Source organism: Odontesthes bonariensis, chromosome 5 (assembly GCF_027942865.1).
Source record: "Odontesthes bonariensis isolate fOdoBon6 chromosome 5, fOdoBon6.hap1, whole genome shotgun sequence".
NCBI classification, from domain to species: Eukaryota; Metazoa; Chordata; class Actinopteri; order Atheriniformes; family Atherinopsidae; genus Odontesthes; species Odontesthes bonariensis.
In genome coordinates, this window is record NC_134510.1 from 32829799 (window position 1) to 32847717 (window position 17919).

Genomic DNA, 17919 nt, shown 5'->3' on the forward strand with positions numbered 1-17919 from the left:
GTTTTGCCCTGCCTGAAAAAACTCCTCCCTAAACCTGGAGTTCCCATTAAACTTCCTTAAAATGCAGCAGATATAAACTCACCCACTGACAAACTGCGGCAGCAGACGAACACAGTCAGACTCCAAGAACTTCACCAAACTTTTTGGTCATAAGGTAAGTTTGTTTTGTGCTGATTTTCAGTTTTATTCCACTCATGCAAGCTCTTTGTCATCAAAAGGGGTTGTGTTAGAGTCAGATTTAATAAGTGTGAAATGTTGTTTTTTGTTCTAAAGGCTGAACAGCAAGAGTTACTAAACTGAACTAGAAATGATTAAAGAGTCATTTCATTGCAGGCACTGATTTCCCAGTGAAGACTGTGAGCTTGACTTTAAAGATTTCCACCCTTTGAGTTTTGGTTAAGATTAAGCTACGGCTACACAAAAACGTTTTTCACTGTAAACGATACTTTTTCTTATCGTTTGGCTGTCGCGGCCACACGGAGCCGGCGTTCCCACTACCCCAAAACGATAGTTTTTGAGAACGGGTTCCAGAGTGGGAAGATTTTGAAACGGTGTCGTTTCGTTTCCATTGTTACAGCGAAAACGTTTCTGCGTCAACGGTAGCCGTCGTTTTCGTACCCGTTTTAAAAAAAAACCTCGTTTCGTTTTCGTGTAGCCGTAGCCTAATTCATGGGTATATTCCCTAGCTAAGAAAGCAATTAGAGCTACGGCTACACGAAAACGAAACGAGGTTTTTTTTTTAAACGGGTACGAAAATTCTTGCGACCACACGGAAACGCGCTGCTGTCCAGACGAGAACGGATGAAAACGATGCAGTACACACGCCGCTGTGTCACGCCACGCTGTGAGACAATAGAGAAGTGTTAAAATTGGCTCACAGCGTCAACGTGTGACTGACGCAAAAACGTTTTAGCTGTAACAATGGAAACGAAACGAGGCCGTTTTCAAACTTTCCCACTCTGGAACCCGTTTTCAAAAACTATCGTTTTGGGGTAGTGGGAACGCCGGCTCCGTGTGGCCGCGACAGCGAAACGATAAGAAAAAGTATCGTTTACAGTGAAAAACGTTTCCGTGTAGCCGCAGCCTTAATAAGATTAGGATTAAAGAACGATTTTGACCCAGTTGCTGGGTTTTCTGGATGTATGACTCATACATCTGCAGAGCAGCACACACACATACTGTAAATTATTTGAGACTTTGCAATCACAAACAAAGCTTTCTATTAATTCACCATAAGGTGAAGTAATGTTGGGTGTAATCGATGTGCGTAGGAAGCAGAAAATGTAAAGCAGCACACTTTTAGCACACAGATTCTAAGTTTACTCAGCCAAAAGTAGAAACTAAAGTCAGTGGCTTTCCTGCAAACTGGACAAAACTGCATATCGGAAGCACATTGTAATAAGACACAAGTGGAGTCTTTATGAGTTGCAGACAAGATAAGATAAAAGACGTTTGTGGCTCTGTGAGTTTGACAAAGTGTGTACTTGGGAAATGTTTAAATATATGTTTGATAAGAAAGAAAACTTTACTGAAACATTTTGTTGGAGTTTGATCCTTCTTCTGGTACCTGGTAGTCATGTGCTTGGTATGCAGCCACTGAGAGGTAATGACCATTATCTTCAAAAACTGTAAAGAGAAAAAAAAAAAGGTGTTCTCTATTTTTTCAACAGTTTGATTTCTTGCTAAAAAGAAATGGACTCAGGCCAGAAGATATATGTTATGAGTCACTGGATGTTACGCAGATTTTCCCTCTAAAACAGATCAACAGAGATTTTCCTTTGAAATACAGCGTGGAACGTGTGTTTGCTTTCTGTTGCTCACAGACTCAAACATGGAGAACCAGGATGGAGCATCTCTGGATGAGCAGTGGAAACAATGGAAGATCAAGTTCAACAAAGAATACAAAAGCCCGGTAAGTAAGTATGAGCATGTCCAGGATTAGCTGGCACTGTACTGACCTCTGAAACCACAGACTACCATTTCTTAAAAACTTCTTTTCATACAAAACTGTTTTTTGTATTCTTTATAGTTTCATGACTAAAAATTTTCAACAGGAAAACGTTTGACTGTAAAGATAAAAACTTGTCTGACTGGTTACACACTTCAGTGAATGTGTGGGCCTTTATGGTGAAGCCTTGTGGTTTATCAACCTATTACATAATGAATCTGATGCCAAAACAGTTTGTAAAAAAATTGAATTCAAAGAAAGTCCTGAAATCATGATACACACTTCTACACTGTGTGGCCAATTACCAGAGATTACATCTTTTTTTTAATGGATTAATTATGGATTACCTCACAGTGGTCTTCCCCACCAAAGTTAGATTGATAAACAAAAATCCCTTTTCAAAACCAACTCCTTGTCGGAATAACAATTTTATTCTCTTTAGCTGGGTCCTCATGAACTCTAACTCAAGTCCATCAACTCATATGACCTTGAGCAAAAGGTCATTGAATATAAGTTGTTTATGACATTACGCAAAATACATAGGAGGATCCTCTTAATTTAAAACCATATAGGTGTCACTGAGTGTATCATTTCAGGGTGATATGATCATGTAAAGTGTTAGTCCCTCCTTTCATTCAGATGTGTGCTTCAAACAACAGAAGAAGTCAGAAGAGAGGCAGACTAAGAATCAATAGATTTGACTTTGAGACCACAAACAAGTTCAATGTCTACATCACCCTTACAATAACTCTGTGCTACAAACTCTGAGGGAAACAATGTCGGATGGAAAAACAAGAAATGTGAAGCCAGCACTGGTTGCTCTACTTTTGTGTTTTGGCCCGCAGTGGAACTGAAACAGATGGAGGCAAAAGTAAAGCAGGACACGCACAATGAGAATTTACTTTTTTCATGTCTCTCATCTCTTCCAAGTAATACATAAAAGCTAACATCCAACGCCTGTAGATCCGGACATTGTCACTTAGTTTACTTTAAGTTTTTATTTTTTAGACTTATTCGAACAAATACTTAATTTTCAGTCATTGGCTGAATGTTTAAAGTGGTGAGGGAAAAGTATCATCAGCCCATTTGCCATTTGTTTAGTTGTTGTCATTTAGCTTGTGTTTTGCTCTGATGGTGTATCTCTTGAGCTGACTCAGTATTGCCATGATGCTAAAATCCCTTGATCTGTTACAATCGTTCTTTTTAAGTTCCTGGCTATGAAGGGAATATAGTTTATAATGTACCTCTTGAATGCTCACTGAGCATCTGTCATCCCCTCCCGCTCTTCAACCCCGGTTTGAGGTCAGCTCTCCACAGCTGTGGAGTGTGTGCATTTGTGTCTGCACTATATGGGAACGTGTGCAGTTTGTCAATATGCCTCAATTCCTATCGAGAATATAAACCTGTGGGTTTTATGTTGCTTTATTTGCCACTTTTTAACAGCATTTAAATGCATGTATAAATCATAATGTGTTGTCTGTTTGTGTTTTCATGATGTAGTTTAACATATATTCATATTCTTGTTTAATAAGCATATTGCATACTTCTTTCTCTCGTTCAGATTTTAATTAGCATTCCTCAAACAATCCTCAGATTATAATAATAGGACACCGTCATCTAGGAGCCTTTGCAGTTTTTGTTGTTGAGATGGATATCAGTATTATTAAAGTTATGCTAATCATAGACTTTTCCAGTCAGCCCACCAAGTTCTTTGGCTGCATCTTCTTATCATATTTAGACTATAAGCTAAATGTGGAAACTGAACAAAAGCTGAAAGTGGTGAATGGTGGATACATTTTAATATTCACCTGTATCAGCTCTACAAGAGAGGGTAGTTGTGTGAATGTAGACTGGTTAAATTGGCCTGATTAATAAAATGGGGCAATAAAAGTTTTTTTTTTTTTTTTCAATTTGCTAATTATCATATAAATTTGACCTGTTTGCCCATATTTGTTTCAAATAGCCGCCAGGTGTTAATACAAACTATAAGGAATGAAGGTCATTGATTCTTTTTTCTTATGTTATGCTTCTTATGAAGTCGATTTGTGGCAGGAGAAATAAAATATCTGGTGAATTATGAAGAGATATTGATGAAATTTAGCTTTGTTTTTCACACACTAGAAGCCATGGCCATTTCTATGCATACTAATGCAAAAGAATGCTAACTGCATGTGGGTCTAACTCTGTCCCAACTGCACATATGAAGCAGCCTGATATGTCAGCTTTATTCGACAGTCACTAAGTACAAAATGGTTTTAGTTGGAAGCTTTTCATGTCAAAAAGATAAGTTATTATTCAATTAAGGAAAATGTAAGTGGAAAGCCAATCTGTACCATGTCAGTGTGACTGAGTCTTTGCTCTTTCAATTTAATATCTTAAATTGAACAGATTTTTTTTCACATACATTTTTGTCTAAATAACGTTTTCTTGCATTATCAAAATGCTCAAGATGAACTGAATTTCTGTTCATTCATTAAACAATGAGCAGGTATGCTGCGACGTATAGTTCAGTTGTTGAGAAATAATTTCAACATTCAACACATAATCAAAGTTCAGATGGGCTGATTTTCCTATTGTCGAAGTTTGTCAACAAGTTTATTTTCTTGAAAGTAAAACTAGAATGAAGAACACATTCAAACATTTCAAAGAACGTGGATTCCCTCTAAAGCTGTAAAGGAGTTTTGGAGTCCAGTTTTTGCTTTAGAACTGAAATCAAGACTTGAAATTTCTCTCTGTTTTCGTCAGGATGAAGAGGTGAAGCGCAGGGACATCTGGGAGGAGAATAAGCTTCGGGTTGAAGCTCACAACCGGGAAGCAGCGCAGGGCAAACATACCTACACCCAGGGGTTGAACCAATTTTCCGACATGGTGAGTCTGAGGCAACCCCGCATACTCAACACCACATTTCATCGTGTATCTCATTCTATGTAATACCAGAATAAAGTGATATCACACTGCTAATATCCCTGGATATGCAGCCCACATTCATGATGTCAACTGTTTTCTTTTATGTTTAAATCCATTCAATTAAAAAACAATCATGGTTAAGTCTAAAATGCATTATTTTCACAAAACAGCAATCACCATCATGGACATCATTCTTACCTGTAACATGCAGTTGCTCTCACCACCACTAGAGGTCACATATCTTTGAATTGAATTATTAGCCTGACCCAGTGCCTTACAGAAAGAGATTTAGGACACTCTTTAAACTAACAGACACACGGTCAAGTGGTTCCTGTAGCCCTCAAGAGTTCCAAACATCATATATGATGCACTGTCAATCGGTTTAAACGGGTTCTGGCTGGGCGCAGCGAAAAAACGACCATTTTACCCGCAATTTTCGGTAAATATTGACCAGTAATGTACAGTGATTACTACACCGACTATGTATTTTATCAAAGCATTTTTTTAGGAGATGTTTGTTTGTTTGTTTAGCCACTTAACACTGACCTAATCTTTCAAGCAGAAAAAAGGCCCCTAACTCAGGGGATGAATCAGTGTTGGGTCTTCACATAACAGATCACAAAGAAAATTACATTTCTAAAGAAATAAGGGGTGGCTCAAGCCTTCTACACAGTGCTGTACAAAAAACACAATTCAGATTACTTTGAATAATTGTTTCATCTGAGTTTTAGTGTTCAGTGTTGAGGGTGGAACAAGATAAAAGTTTATAGCCCAATTGTACATATCAGTATATGTTTGGTTTTGCACAAAATTGTATATATATACCAACAGTATCCACATTTATGCTGCTATCTCTGAAGCATTGTCTGTCAAAGGATGAATAACTTAATTAACCAGATCAAAAGCTAAACATGTTTTATAGTTGAGATAGTTCACTACCAGGTATCCAAATCAGACGTACCGATACAGTCTCCACCAAAGGGCAGATATTCAAAGCAAATCTTTACAAGCAAAAAAACTGTCTATAACTACAATAAATCCGAGATAAATCCACAAGCAACTGAGGTTCATGTAAAGTCTGTCTCATCTCTCTCCTATAGCAACATGATCACATTTTTGGCATTATAATGATCACAATACATACATAAATAACATATCAACTTTAGATTTTTTTTTTATTATAGAAATCCATTTGACCATAGTATATTACTCAGAAAGACATTAAATCCTAACTTTTCAGAAGCTTCAGCAAGAAAATGTGCTGCATTTCTTCAATAAGGTTGTTAATTTTCAACATAACTCAGGGAAATCCAGCTCCTACATGTCAGAGATCCACATTTTCCTTAGTAATTCTACCTTTTACGTGCTGTAGTCAGTTTTTGCTTCATTCATGCTTGTTGTAGCACAGTTAGGTTATGTGTATTGTCTTTAAATTAGCTATCGTAGAGCATGACTGTAGGTTGTTTTTACAATAAGACTTTCTTTATGCTTTTAGACTGAACTGTGCTGAAAGCAATGTGTTGATGGAAGATTTAAAATAAATAATTCTACTTCTTTCATCTTGCTGCAAATCTGTTAGTTAATTTAAATTCAATTCAGTTTAATTTATTCAGTGACCAATCACAACAAATGTCATCTCTAGGCACTTCAAAGATACAGCCCAGTCCAGTTATAGTCCAATCCAATGTATAATGCAATCACAATTCAATGTAATCAAATGAATTAGAATCCAAATTAGTCCAGTTCATAAAATGCAAAATTTAAAAAATGTTGCTAAACTAAGGCCATTTTTTCCATTCTCAGTTATTTTCTGGTGGTGATTCAATCCTTCCATTAATTCCTTTTGACATTTGTGCAATTAAAAATATTATATTTTTCAACCTGTCAGCTTGCTGAATCAAATGCCACCACTTCCATATTGTCTTTCACTTCTTGTTGTCATGAATGTAAAAATAAACCCTCTCTGTGTTCTTCTGTTCTTGTTCTAAAATATTGTTCCCTCATCTAATCTGTCTTATCTATTATCAGGATGGTACAGTACAACCTGTAAACCTTCCTTTCTGTGCATTTTGTTTCTTTTAAACATTTTTTACATATAAACTTGGTCTGCAGTTACATTCTTTAATTATGTGAATCAAACTTGATGTTAACCTCATCTCCTGTCATGCAGACGGAAGAGGAATGGTCCGAGAGGAGAGGCTTGGTCGTGCCAGAGTACCTCGAGCACAACTTCAGGAACTCTCCCGGATCTGCTGACTTCCACAAGAAAGACATGGGGATCCCGGTGAAGAATCAGGTGAGAAGAAAATGGATTTTATACTATAAATAAATCCTATTCATATATATCATTGATCTATCATCTTCTCATGGGACATACATTCCAGGCATTAACAGCATTAACACCATCTCTGGACTTGGAAATGCCTTTTGCAGCCAATGTTTATGTCACCATTCTTATCCATTGGGCACGCCATGGTGGTTGGTTCTCCAAAGCAGACATTATCAGAGCTTTCAAAGTCTTGCCTGTTCAACCAGATCTCTGGATTTTCTGAAAAGGATTAGTTCACTGTTAGTTCACTGTATGCCTCACCATGCCGCCCTAAGATCTTTGACTCTTTTCCTAAAACCTAAAGTTGGATCATCACCAACAGCTAACCTTTCTATTTATTTATTTTTATTTATTTATTTCAAGCATCTCTGCTTTAGAGAATATACAGTGCGTTACATTGTGACACTGCTTATTACCAACTACTTGCTTGCCAACAGATGTACAAAGCATCCCTTGAGGGCCATCTCAATTATGCATTCACGAGTCCCCAAAGAAATTCCTTCATAGAAATCACTTACCTAAAGCAGCTGCCATCCCCCCTCTCCACAACAGTCACTCTAGATCAAGCATGTAAAATGGAAATGCTTCTGGGTAAACAGACTCTTGGAAGAAGCCAAGAAGAAATTTCAGGATATTTAAGTGGAGGGTGTGGCCCATGTGAGCCTTTTGAAACAAGGCGGCCATTTTAGGTGAGTTGGCCTGTGTGGCCTTGTTTTTGCTGGCATTTTTAGTAATTGTAGGACTGTTTAGGTGAGTTTGTCTGCTGAATCTGCTAGTGTGTCTTGTCCTGCCTCCACCTCTTGCACCCTCTATACTTTCATTACCCCCTACCCGAATCAGGGTTTGTATCCCCACCCCGCTGTGACTGGTGTGCAGTTGGTGAGAGGCTGGGTAACTTGTGGTTGTAAAAAATAAATAAGGAAATAAATTTAAAAAAGATGGTTGTTGTGGTGTGAGGGGCAGTGTTGGCTGGCATTAGGGGGGTAACTCTGGGATGCCAGTGATCACTGTCTTGCCACCTGGAGGCGTCATGGGCCCAACTAGACGAAACACTGATGAAAGGAGGTTCCCACCTGATGACCCCAATGACATGTTGATCAGCACTGCTCACTGATCTATTTAGGGAATTATTCACTGAATCTGGTCCATTTTTTTCTTTAGCACAAGTTTCTTGTGTTTACCTTAAATCTTCCTTGAATGTAATTTCACTTTTCTACCATAACTGCATGACCCAGCCTGATGCTCAGCTTTACATCAACATTGCTGGTTCCACAGGTTTTGACAGTTATTACAGTGCAGATGGTTGCCATTCTTTGAGGGCATGAATTATCCAAGAGGTCTATTCTCTAATAACACAGCAGTGGTAGAAATCAATAATCAACGCCAAACTTATTCCTCAGAAATCAAATCATGCAGTTAATTTGCAGGCTCACAATAATCTCAGCCTGAGCCTGCTTGCAATTTCGTGCAGCTCATGTCCCTGGGCATCAAAACTGCATTGCTGGTTCACTGTCTCGCTTCTCCTTCCAGAAGTTTGAAATCTGGGGAAGTAGAAAATTTCAAATGCTTCACCAGTGGCCAACCTAACAGCCTAGCCCCATTCACTCTCTGTCTACCTGACTGTCTGGAGCTTTTTCTAGGCATATCATGCTGTTTACCAGCTGCCTTTTCCTTCACAAGACACCACTCCAATGTGCAGTTCCATCGCCCATACTCATTTCATTCTCAAAATACATCATGCAGTTGTACTTAACAGACATCAATTCTTTCTTAAAACTGTTCAAAGAGAACAACTGTCCCACTGTCTTTCAGTGCCATGTGTCTATACTTCTCAAAGGCTAAACAACAGCTGGCAGCCACCCCAAGTCTCTTGCCACTCACATCCCACCTTTTTAACCTCCACTCCAGCTATTCATTTCATTCTGTCAGCCTGACCTTAGAATTCTGTTACTGTCAGCCTTGTTTAGCTTCCTATGACGCCCTGAATTTGCTCCAGTAACACCAGCTTACAATCCCCATCTCCATACAAGTCTTTGCAACATTTCAATTCACACGCCTGACTCTTATATACACACTCATTAAAGTAGAACCAATCAACTGAAAGTCTCATTACCCACCTACATAGGAGTCCTATCTCAGCCCTTATGAGCCACTAACTAAATTTGTTTGTTATTCTTTTCACCTCATGACCCCCTGTTCATTAAAGAAAGTGGGAGGACACGCACAAAATTCAAGTTCGGAAAACATTTGTTTTCTGGCATATCTTCACAGAAGTATTCAATTAATTCCTTTCATATTGCTACTTACAACGCATCCAGAATCAGCATGGTCAGCCAAACTATTCAGAAGTATATCTCTCTCTTACATCTGCAGTAACCTTGGTTACATGACATCCCAGATGAATCACCAGTGAACACTCATATTCATCTATACTCTCATTCATATAGTCAAATAATCCGTATTAAACCAGTACACTCACATTGTTGTTTTGTGGTCATTGCTAGTTAAATAAACTTTAACCTTTTAAGTTAGGTTGAGGAGAAGAGTTGAGCATCAACCTCTCCTTTAACCTGTTTTTTAACCTGCACCTGTTTGTCTTGTTCTCTTGACCTCATCCTCCTTCTTCCCTGTGCCTTTTAGTCTCCATCACCCATTCACCTTTGCTTCCTCATCCCCATCATTCCAATCTCCCACCCAGCCCATCATTCATTTACTCTCCCTCATCCACTCATCATCCAGCATCCTCCTCATTGTCCATCCCTTATCTCATCTCCACCTTTTCTCATCCCTCTTTATATTATTCAACCTTTCATGCGGTTCCCTTCTCCCACTCTTCTTTTTCAGGTACCATTTGGGGAGCCCTAAATTTGCTCAGGGATTCACCTCCTGGGACGGAATGCACACTCTAAGTTTCCTCTTCAGCCATTAATTAACCGATGGGCCATCAGTTAACCTTTATATTCATCTATATTGTCATTTATATAACCAAATACTCAGCATTAAAAAAATGAAGTTACACTGCTGTGGTGTGGTCCTTGCTGGTGAATGAGCTTCATGTGACGGCATTCTGTCAGTGAAAAGGAGTCAGTCTTAAACTGGAGAGAATACCCAAACCGTGCATTTGGTAAAATACAAATTGTTATTTTAACAACAAAAGAATGTTCAAGTTGACCTGAATGTGGTTTGTGTGTGAAATCAATACATGTGCAACATCATGTGCATTGTATACAGTGCTATGTATTGCAACATTGCATTTTGAAAGGCTCCAAATTTTAAAATTTTGCTATGAAATTTGCTAAAACTGAGCAAACAACACTTATTTCCACTTTAGTCTAATTGAAACAGGGAAAGTGTTGCTTTGAAAGTAAACAGCCAGCACTGTTGCAGCTGAGAGGAGCTACTGCATGTTTATAGCTCAATCTAAGCATGCAATTGGACCACAGTCCTTGTTCCAGTATAGAAGCAAGGGAGGGTAGAGAAATATGAAGTATGTCTGATTGTGCAACAGGAGAAAAACAACCAAAAACTCAGGCACAACATGCCACTTCTAATTTTCTATGTAGGAGATCCTTGCACATGTAAGTATAACCGAATTAGTTACATACAGATGATGTCTATAATTTACTTGAATTGTGATTATTTTTTATTTTTTTCCAGATGCAGTCATGAAACTAACTAATGTGTATACATTTTAAAAGTCAGGTTGTTGTATGGGCAAACAATAATTTGTTCTTTCCAAGCGTCAACAAAAGTTACGTCATAAACTAAATCGGTGCGGAAAACGCTTCGTCTGGAATGAGTTTCTTAGAGTCATGCAAGTCCACCACCAAACCACTCAAGCCTCCTAATAGGGACAGTTTTTCTAGTTAAAACTAGAGATAAGTTGCCTCAAATGCAGTTATTTTCTACAGGGGGATTGTCATTGGATTTTAGTTTGCATAGAAAACAAAAACTTCTGTAAATACATATAATGTGTTTATCTGACTAATGGAGGAGAATATAAGCCACTGTTTGTGAGGAAGTTAAATATTTTGCTTAAGTGTTATGTTCACGACCTGAAATTGCAGGTTTAATTAGAAGAAGTGGGAATTGATGAAAGACAACTGCTTTAATCACAAATGCATGGATAAATGGATCATCTTCTGTCAGACTGGCAGGAAATATAAACTGACTCGGTTAATAAAAAAAACTAATTCACAAACGGGGAAGTTTAGGAGCCTACTGGCTAAATAAATTCAGGTGGGAGATTATCTTCACACCCTGGCATCATCAGCATAGATATTGCTAAGTTGGAATGGGGCAGAGAAGCTTTAGCAAAAGGAGGCACTTACACCACAGCTGATAATGCTATGATATGGCAAAAAAAAAAAAATATGGCTGTGGTAGTTTGTGATAGTCTTCTGGAGTGCCTGATAGTCATACACAGTAGGGAAACATTTGGGGTTTTGAAGGTGCTTCTCCGTTTGAGGAATAACAGTAAAAGTACTGGAGGCTGCTTTCAATCGGAAATGTTGTGGGAACCACAAACCCTGGTTCATTTTTGTGGGGAAACGTGACCGTTGCAGGCGGAATCCCAAATAATATCTGCCGGGAACGCACAAAGCACCTGTTAAGTGTGACAAATGCAAAAGTAACATTTTGTAAAGATTAAATAAGAAACTCTCATAAAGTTTAATGGGTTTGGTTAACTCTGCAACTTTAGCAATGTAAAAATGTTAAGAAATCTCACAAATGGTGAGTTTGGGAAGTCAACACCTGCAGATATTTTGCTTCACAGTGAAAGGTTGTATATTCATCGATATTTTGAAAAAATTATTTTTTCAGAAATCCTCGAATGCTTTAGTGACCCTACAGCGTCTGAGACTTAGAATATGTGATAAATAATTTATTTTATACGCATGAAAAAGTTAAGAAAAAGGAAATTCAATCAGGAACCCCAAACCACAACCTCCCATAACCCCTGAAATGTTGAGTAAAACACATTATCACAGACTGTAAAAATGTAACATGCTGGATGGAAAAGCTTGTTCTCACTGCTGATGGATTGTAAAAACAAAGGAGTGGCTGTGGTTATTAAATGTAATTAGTCATAATGAACATTCTGCCATTATTTATGTAAACAAGAGTTCAGGGGAACAGGAAGTAGGCTGCATAGATTGAAATGTGCATCTGCGATTTCTGCTCTCAGGCAGATTAGCAGCAAAACAACCTTATGTTATTCAGTGAACATCGGAGCTCACAGTGAAGCAATGAGCACTTAGCTGGGTGAATGTCATTGTTTTATTTCATTTTTGTCTCATTTTTAATGCTTTTGGTGACTCTATTCAGAGATGTACTATCTAGTTAAAAAACACTATACTCTGCAGGAGAAAAAAAAAATATTTCAACTGGTTTTAAAAGTAGATATGACTAATGATTAACATTTAAATCTTATTGTCCTTTTCACTGAAGTTTACAAATTCAAACTAACACACTCAGATAATGCAGTTAGGGGTCGAATTACTCCTGTATGAATATACTCAACTGTACTGAAACTGGCCGGGGCACTAAGTGCAAACAAAGAAGAAGGCTGTAACAGAGCACCCAGAAGGGATGATGTGTGCTTCTTTTTTGTAAAAACAGTCAATTATGCAGCACTTATAAAAATGGACAGGACTGTGAAGCTGTCCAATCTCCATTCAGCATCGTACTGATTTGCCGCCAGCTAAACTGTCATCTGTTTTGGTCTTTGACAAAATAGCTCAACCAGAAGAAGTCTAATACTAAAGAGCTTAAAGCTGCCTCATCATGTGACATTTTACATGGCTTTACAAGGCTTATATGTCTCATATGTTTATGACATATTTCTCAATATTTTGTTTGTTTCAGGTAAGTAAACATATCTCCAAGACAATTTTAAATAAAGTGTTTCATTTGTAGTTCTCTCTGTGAGGAGGAGCAACAGAGGTGTTCAAAATAAAGCAGGCTGGAGCTTAATTTTTAAATGGAGTTTTACTATTTCAGGGTTGATTTAGTTTGAACACAGTTGCCCTGTTCTTCATGAAATATGACAGAGTAGAATACAAGCCAAAATTCTCAGGGGTTACTGCCTTTCATCCAGCTAACTAAATGTCTTTATTTGTTAAAATTGTCAAAGTCTGCCCCCTGCTGTGCAGATGGGAGAATGCAATCATTGCGTTTTATTGCAACCAATACTATTTTCTGAATCTCTTTGATCTAATTTTCTTTAAGCGAACTTTAATATGTTGTTTTTAAAGACTCATTTAATCATGCTCTAATAAGAACGTAAATATCATTTTCACATTGTTGTCACATGAGCGGACTTTCGTTGAAATGGAAAACAGTAAGTTATAAGCGCATTAAAGTCTGGATCAATGTGACGAAGCCCCGTCACTACACACAGATGACGCATGGTAAAGCACCCTCACCCTTTCATACATGGTTCATATTTACATTGTTCTCCACTGGTTTGGTGGTGAGTGCACACACTCATAATATTTGTTGTCTCCAGTTTTCTTTATTTAATTATAGTTACCTGTGCTGCTGCGGCCACCTCCTGCTCCTCTGTGCCTGCCTGGGAGAGTGAAACAGAGCAGCAGAAGCAGCAGCATTTTATGGTATGGTTGGCTGCGGATTATACCATCTCCCCTCTAAGTGGAGGGGGAGAGTTCAGGGTCTGTTGATGTTTTCTGCTGTAATTGCTCAAATGGAGCGTGATTTATTATGGTGATGGTTTGTATATGTTATGTAATGTTAATGGGGTTATTGCAGAGCCTGTGTATGAAATGTGGTGGCCGGAAGTATTGTTTTCTCTTGTTTTAATTGGGTTTGATTGGTCTTGGGGCGGGTCTTGGGGCTATATAAGGCTCAGGCCGAGGCTGCCATTCTGTGAAGTAAGGGCTTGCTTTTTGTCCACATAACTGGCTTCGTTTTGTTTTTCTCACTCTAAATAAACTGCACAGCTTAAGCACTACCAGCGACTCCAGCCATTTTTTGTTTGCATCCTGAGTTTCCCACGATTTGTGACAATCAATAAATGGATTCACCCCACATTTCTATGTTTCTGGAACATAAATATTTTACTATTCATCTTGTTTTTGTGAACTTAAAACTCAGTTATCAGTTGTTTCCATACTGAAAGTTCAAATCTATCAACAAGACAATAAAATCATCGAAGCTGAATGAATATTGCACCAGAACATGGGTCGGCAGAGCACCAAGAAGGATGTTTTATGGTGGGGGTTTAATCAAAATATTGAGTTGAATGTATGGTACAACATTCTTTTCCTATGAACACCAAATATTTTAGGCCTAATTAGCAACCTACATGTTGTGAAGTCATAATGTCCTAACCTCAACAAACTGAGCTTGGAATAGAAAAAGGCAACAAAGTTTAATCTGCTGGAATCAAAAGAAGTTTTTAAAACCTCTTTGGTGTATGCCGCACTAATCTTTGTACTGGTTGGGAAAAAATGGATTCAGAAATGGATTTAAAACTCAGACTCTTATTCGATTGGCTTGGAGGCCTGATGTTTTTTAGTGTTTGCCCACAATTATTTTACACAGGGAACAAAAATTACAATTACATAATCTGCCCCCAGGGGGAGTTATATGGATGCATACAGAGAATTGGTTGTTTCCTCTGCAGCACCTCACTGCTGGGAAGTTGGCTTTGTAATAGCAGGAAGCTGATAGCCCGTGATGGTGTGAGTCAACGAGCTGATCATATGGCAAGAGCAGAGGATTCTGGGAGCAAAGATGTTTCCACATTGAGTTTTGTCAGCATGAGCTGAGATGAGAAACAGTCCTAACAGGAAGAAATTAACGAAGACACAAGGAATTAAGAGTCAAACAGGGCCTCAGAAAAGGTTTCAGTGTTCATAAGAAAGACTTAGATTAGAACAAAAAATCAATCACTACAATAAAGTGCTGGCTGCCAGTCCATACACCAGAGTCAAAACACTTTCACAGTAGAAATTCAGTCAGAGCATAAGTTCTGTGTGGTGTTATCAAAAACACTCAGGATAAAAGAGGAAGACACTTGGATATCTCTAAGGAATATCAGATAATAAATCTACCTACACACACATACATTTACACAAAGGTCATGATCTGCTGCATGATGCCATGTTTGCTGATGCTGTGAGGGAGGTTGGGTGCTGGATCGATCAAGACAGTACCTTTCATGAGTCTCATTATCTAAAGTGGGCAAAGAGCAACCTGAGGGGGGGGGGGAGTTCTTACAGGAGCTTGAGATGCAGTGTCCAGCCCCTCTGAAAGCCAAGGAAGAGATGTTTAAAAAGAAAAAAAAATGTTACAGAGAAAGACAGAGAGGAATCAGTGATGACAGCCAGTGCCTGGAGCTGCTCGTCTGCACTGCACTTAACACACCGAAGATCTTAGCACAACAGAGATCTCAGCTCCTTGAACTTCATGAGCAGCAAACAGGAAATAGCTGGAGATGCATTTGAATTATATTTTAATCTAATCATGTTGCTGGAGGAGAATTTGAAAATGACAGGATTCCAAATTTCATCTGCAAAGGTGCACTGGCTGACACATAATGTCCATGACGAGAAGAGTCAATTACTGGCAACATGTATGAAAGTTAACTAGACGACACTGAGGACAGAATAGATTTAGGTTCACGTATTTTTTCATCCATGACCTTATCTTAGTTAACTGTTCAAAGTTGATGTCTGCAAGACAAGATACATGGTTGTGATCTTTTGTCAAATTATATCAAATCAGGCTTTTTTGAGTTATCAAGATCATAGTGGTATGTTTTCCTCTTATTGTTTCCCCTGTGTCTCCACTCTGTGATGTAGTCAGCTGTAGTGTGGGACAAGACCTGCAGGTACTAACCTAAAGCCTCATATTGTGCTGGGAACATTAGAATTAGAATTACACTAAGTTGCCAGTACGGACAAGAAGTAAAAGCAACAGACAGAAAAACTGACACGAACCATAAGTTGACGACAGGTCCTCCATTTTTCCTCTGGGGGTGGACACTGCTAGCAGAACACAATTTGGTATGATTAAAACTAAGCCAAATGTGCAGTTTATCAAGAATGATGATGTGATAGTTACACTAAAACACACTGTCAAATCAAGAGAGACATTTAATCTACACAAATGCATGAGCTGTTAGTGAACGGTAGTATTTTCGTGGTTGTATAGCTGTTGCGTTTTTGAAGCCTCTCCATGTGAACTGATGTAACCGTCCATGGGGACATCATTACATGTCTGACATGTCTGCCAGTGGACATATGAGGCACACAGGAAGCTCTTATATTTAGAATAGTGACTACATGCTCTGTATGACTATAGGAGTCATACGACTTGTTCGTATATACACACATGACTGGCATGAGGAGGAAGTATTTAACCACCAGACAAAAAAAGCATGTATTACAAAAATGTAGTTTTCGTGATAATTCAAGTGATATATTAAGTCCGTTGACAAGTTCATGTATTATAATGCAAAAAGTTTCTCTAAATTCTTCTTCAAAAATGAGCGTCATGTTTGAAGTCAAAACCATGTCCAGGAGAAAATCCACATCACCATCTATGGTCTAAGCCAAGACAGGCCCCAGTCAAGGCTTGTCTGTACTCAACAATTAGTGGAATATCTGCATTTTCAGCGATCTACCTCAGCCTTTCTACTCTCGCTGATAAGACGCTCATGGATTTCAGTAACATCTATTTATGCGTGGTGGAGTTTCAGTAAAGAGATGTGAATAGATACTGAATATCAAGAAGGTATTTTACAGCAGTTTTTGTTTTTTTCCTCTGTGAGCAGTTGGAATGCAGCTTTTAATATTTTGACTTCATAAGACAAGATATCAGACAAGATAACAGTAACTTGGCTGCTTTCACAATCCAAGGGCCAGGGAGTATGCTGGGTGAATACTGAGGTGTCCATGGCAGGAACAGATCAAAGTAGAACTCATATGAGGAGGAAGAAAACATAGGAAACAAAGCTAACAGAAGTGCAAAAAGGAGAACTACTTTGAAAACAACACAGGGGATAAAGCTAACAAATACAGAAACAAAAGAGATTCAGAACTCATAACACATAACAAAACCGCCACACGCACAGATTCTTTTAGTAAAGCACAGGTTGTCGGTACATTCTAGGTCCAACTGAATCAGTTTTATTAAAGACTGTCCTTGAGGCGTTTGTTCGTGCAAATGGCCCATCCTCCTCCTTATGAGGAGTTTTTTGCATCTTATACGAAATACTTGAGAATGTTGTCTGCTCAGTAGAATCACTCATATGAGTCTATTTTCTAGTGCTTGTTGGTACAGGACACAAACATGACTGATTCAGTTGGAGAACTGTTTATGGATCCAACTTTAAAAACTCTATTTTCAGTAACTTCTACCTGAAAAATATCCTTGAATACAACATAGAGCAGCTCCTCCACTGTAAGATCAATCTGGATATCCTTGACTTCCATGTATAAGAGACATTTTGGAACTTTCTTTCTTCAGATCATCAGGTCAGAGTTTAGAAAAGATGTCTAAATATCAATCAAAGAGTAAAAACAGCTTTATAACAATAAGTTAATGAAAATAATTTTTTTATTGAAACTGTTCTGAAATCTCAGAACCGCAGAGAATTAAAAGCATCATTTAGAATAGACTTGAACCCAAAACATACTTCAAGTTTACTTTGAAGGCACAGGCTGTTTCCTGCATTGGTTTGCTTTTATTTTTCCTTTTAGCTAAG

The 17919-nt window shown here is 38.3% G+C and overlaps 1 protein-coding gene across 1 annotated transcript; it reads left to right on the plus strand.

Moving 5' to 3' along the window:
* LOC142380366 (protein CTLA-2-alpha-like) lies at positions 1 to 10147 on the plus strand. The gene is made up of 5 exons (XM_075466158.1): positions 1 to 154; positions 1824 to 1912; positions 4694 to 4816; positions 7026 to 7151; positions 10029 to 10147. Exons 2-5 carry the CDS (start codon positions 1832 to 1834, stop codon positions 10047 to 10049), a joined length of 351 nt encoding a protein of 116 aa, XP_075322273.1. The 5' UTR covers positions 1 to 154; positions 1824 to 1831; the 3' UTR covers positions 10050 to 10147.
* The last annotated feature ends 7772 nt before the right edge of the window (positions 10148 to 17919 follow it).

What these genes read in the sequence shown, in the direction of transcription:
- LOC142380366 (XM_075466158.1), top strand. Translation starts at nt 1,832, where the DNA reads ATGGAGAACCAGGATGGAGCATCTCTGGATGAGCAGTGGAAACAATGG. An exon ending in TGAACCAATTTTCCGACATG is followed by an intron (nt 4,817 to 7,025) that starts GTGAGTCTGAGG and finishes CCTGTCATGCAG; the next exon opens with ACGGAAGAGGAATGGTCCGA. An exon ending in GGATCCCGGTGAAGAATCAG is followed by an intron (nt 7,152 to 10,028) that starts GTGAGAAGAAAA and finishes CTTCTTTTTCAG; the next exon opens with GTACCATTTGGGGAGCCCTA.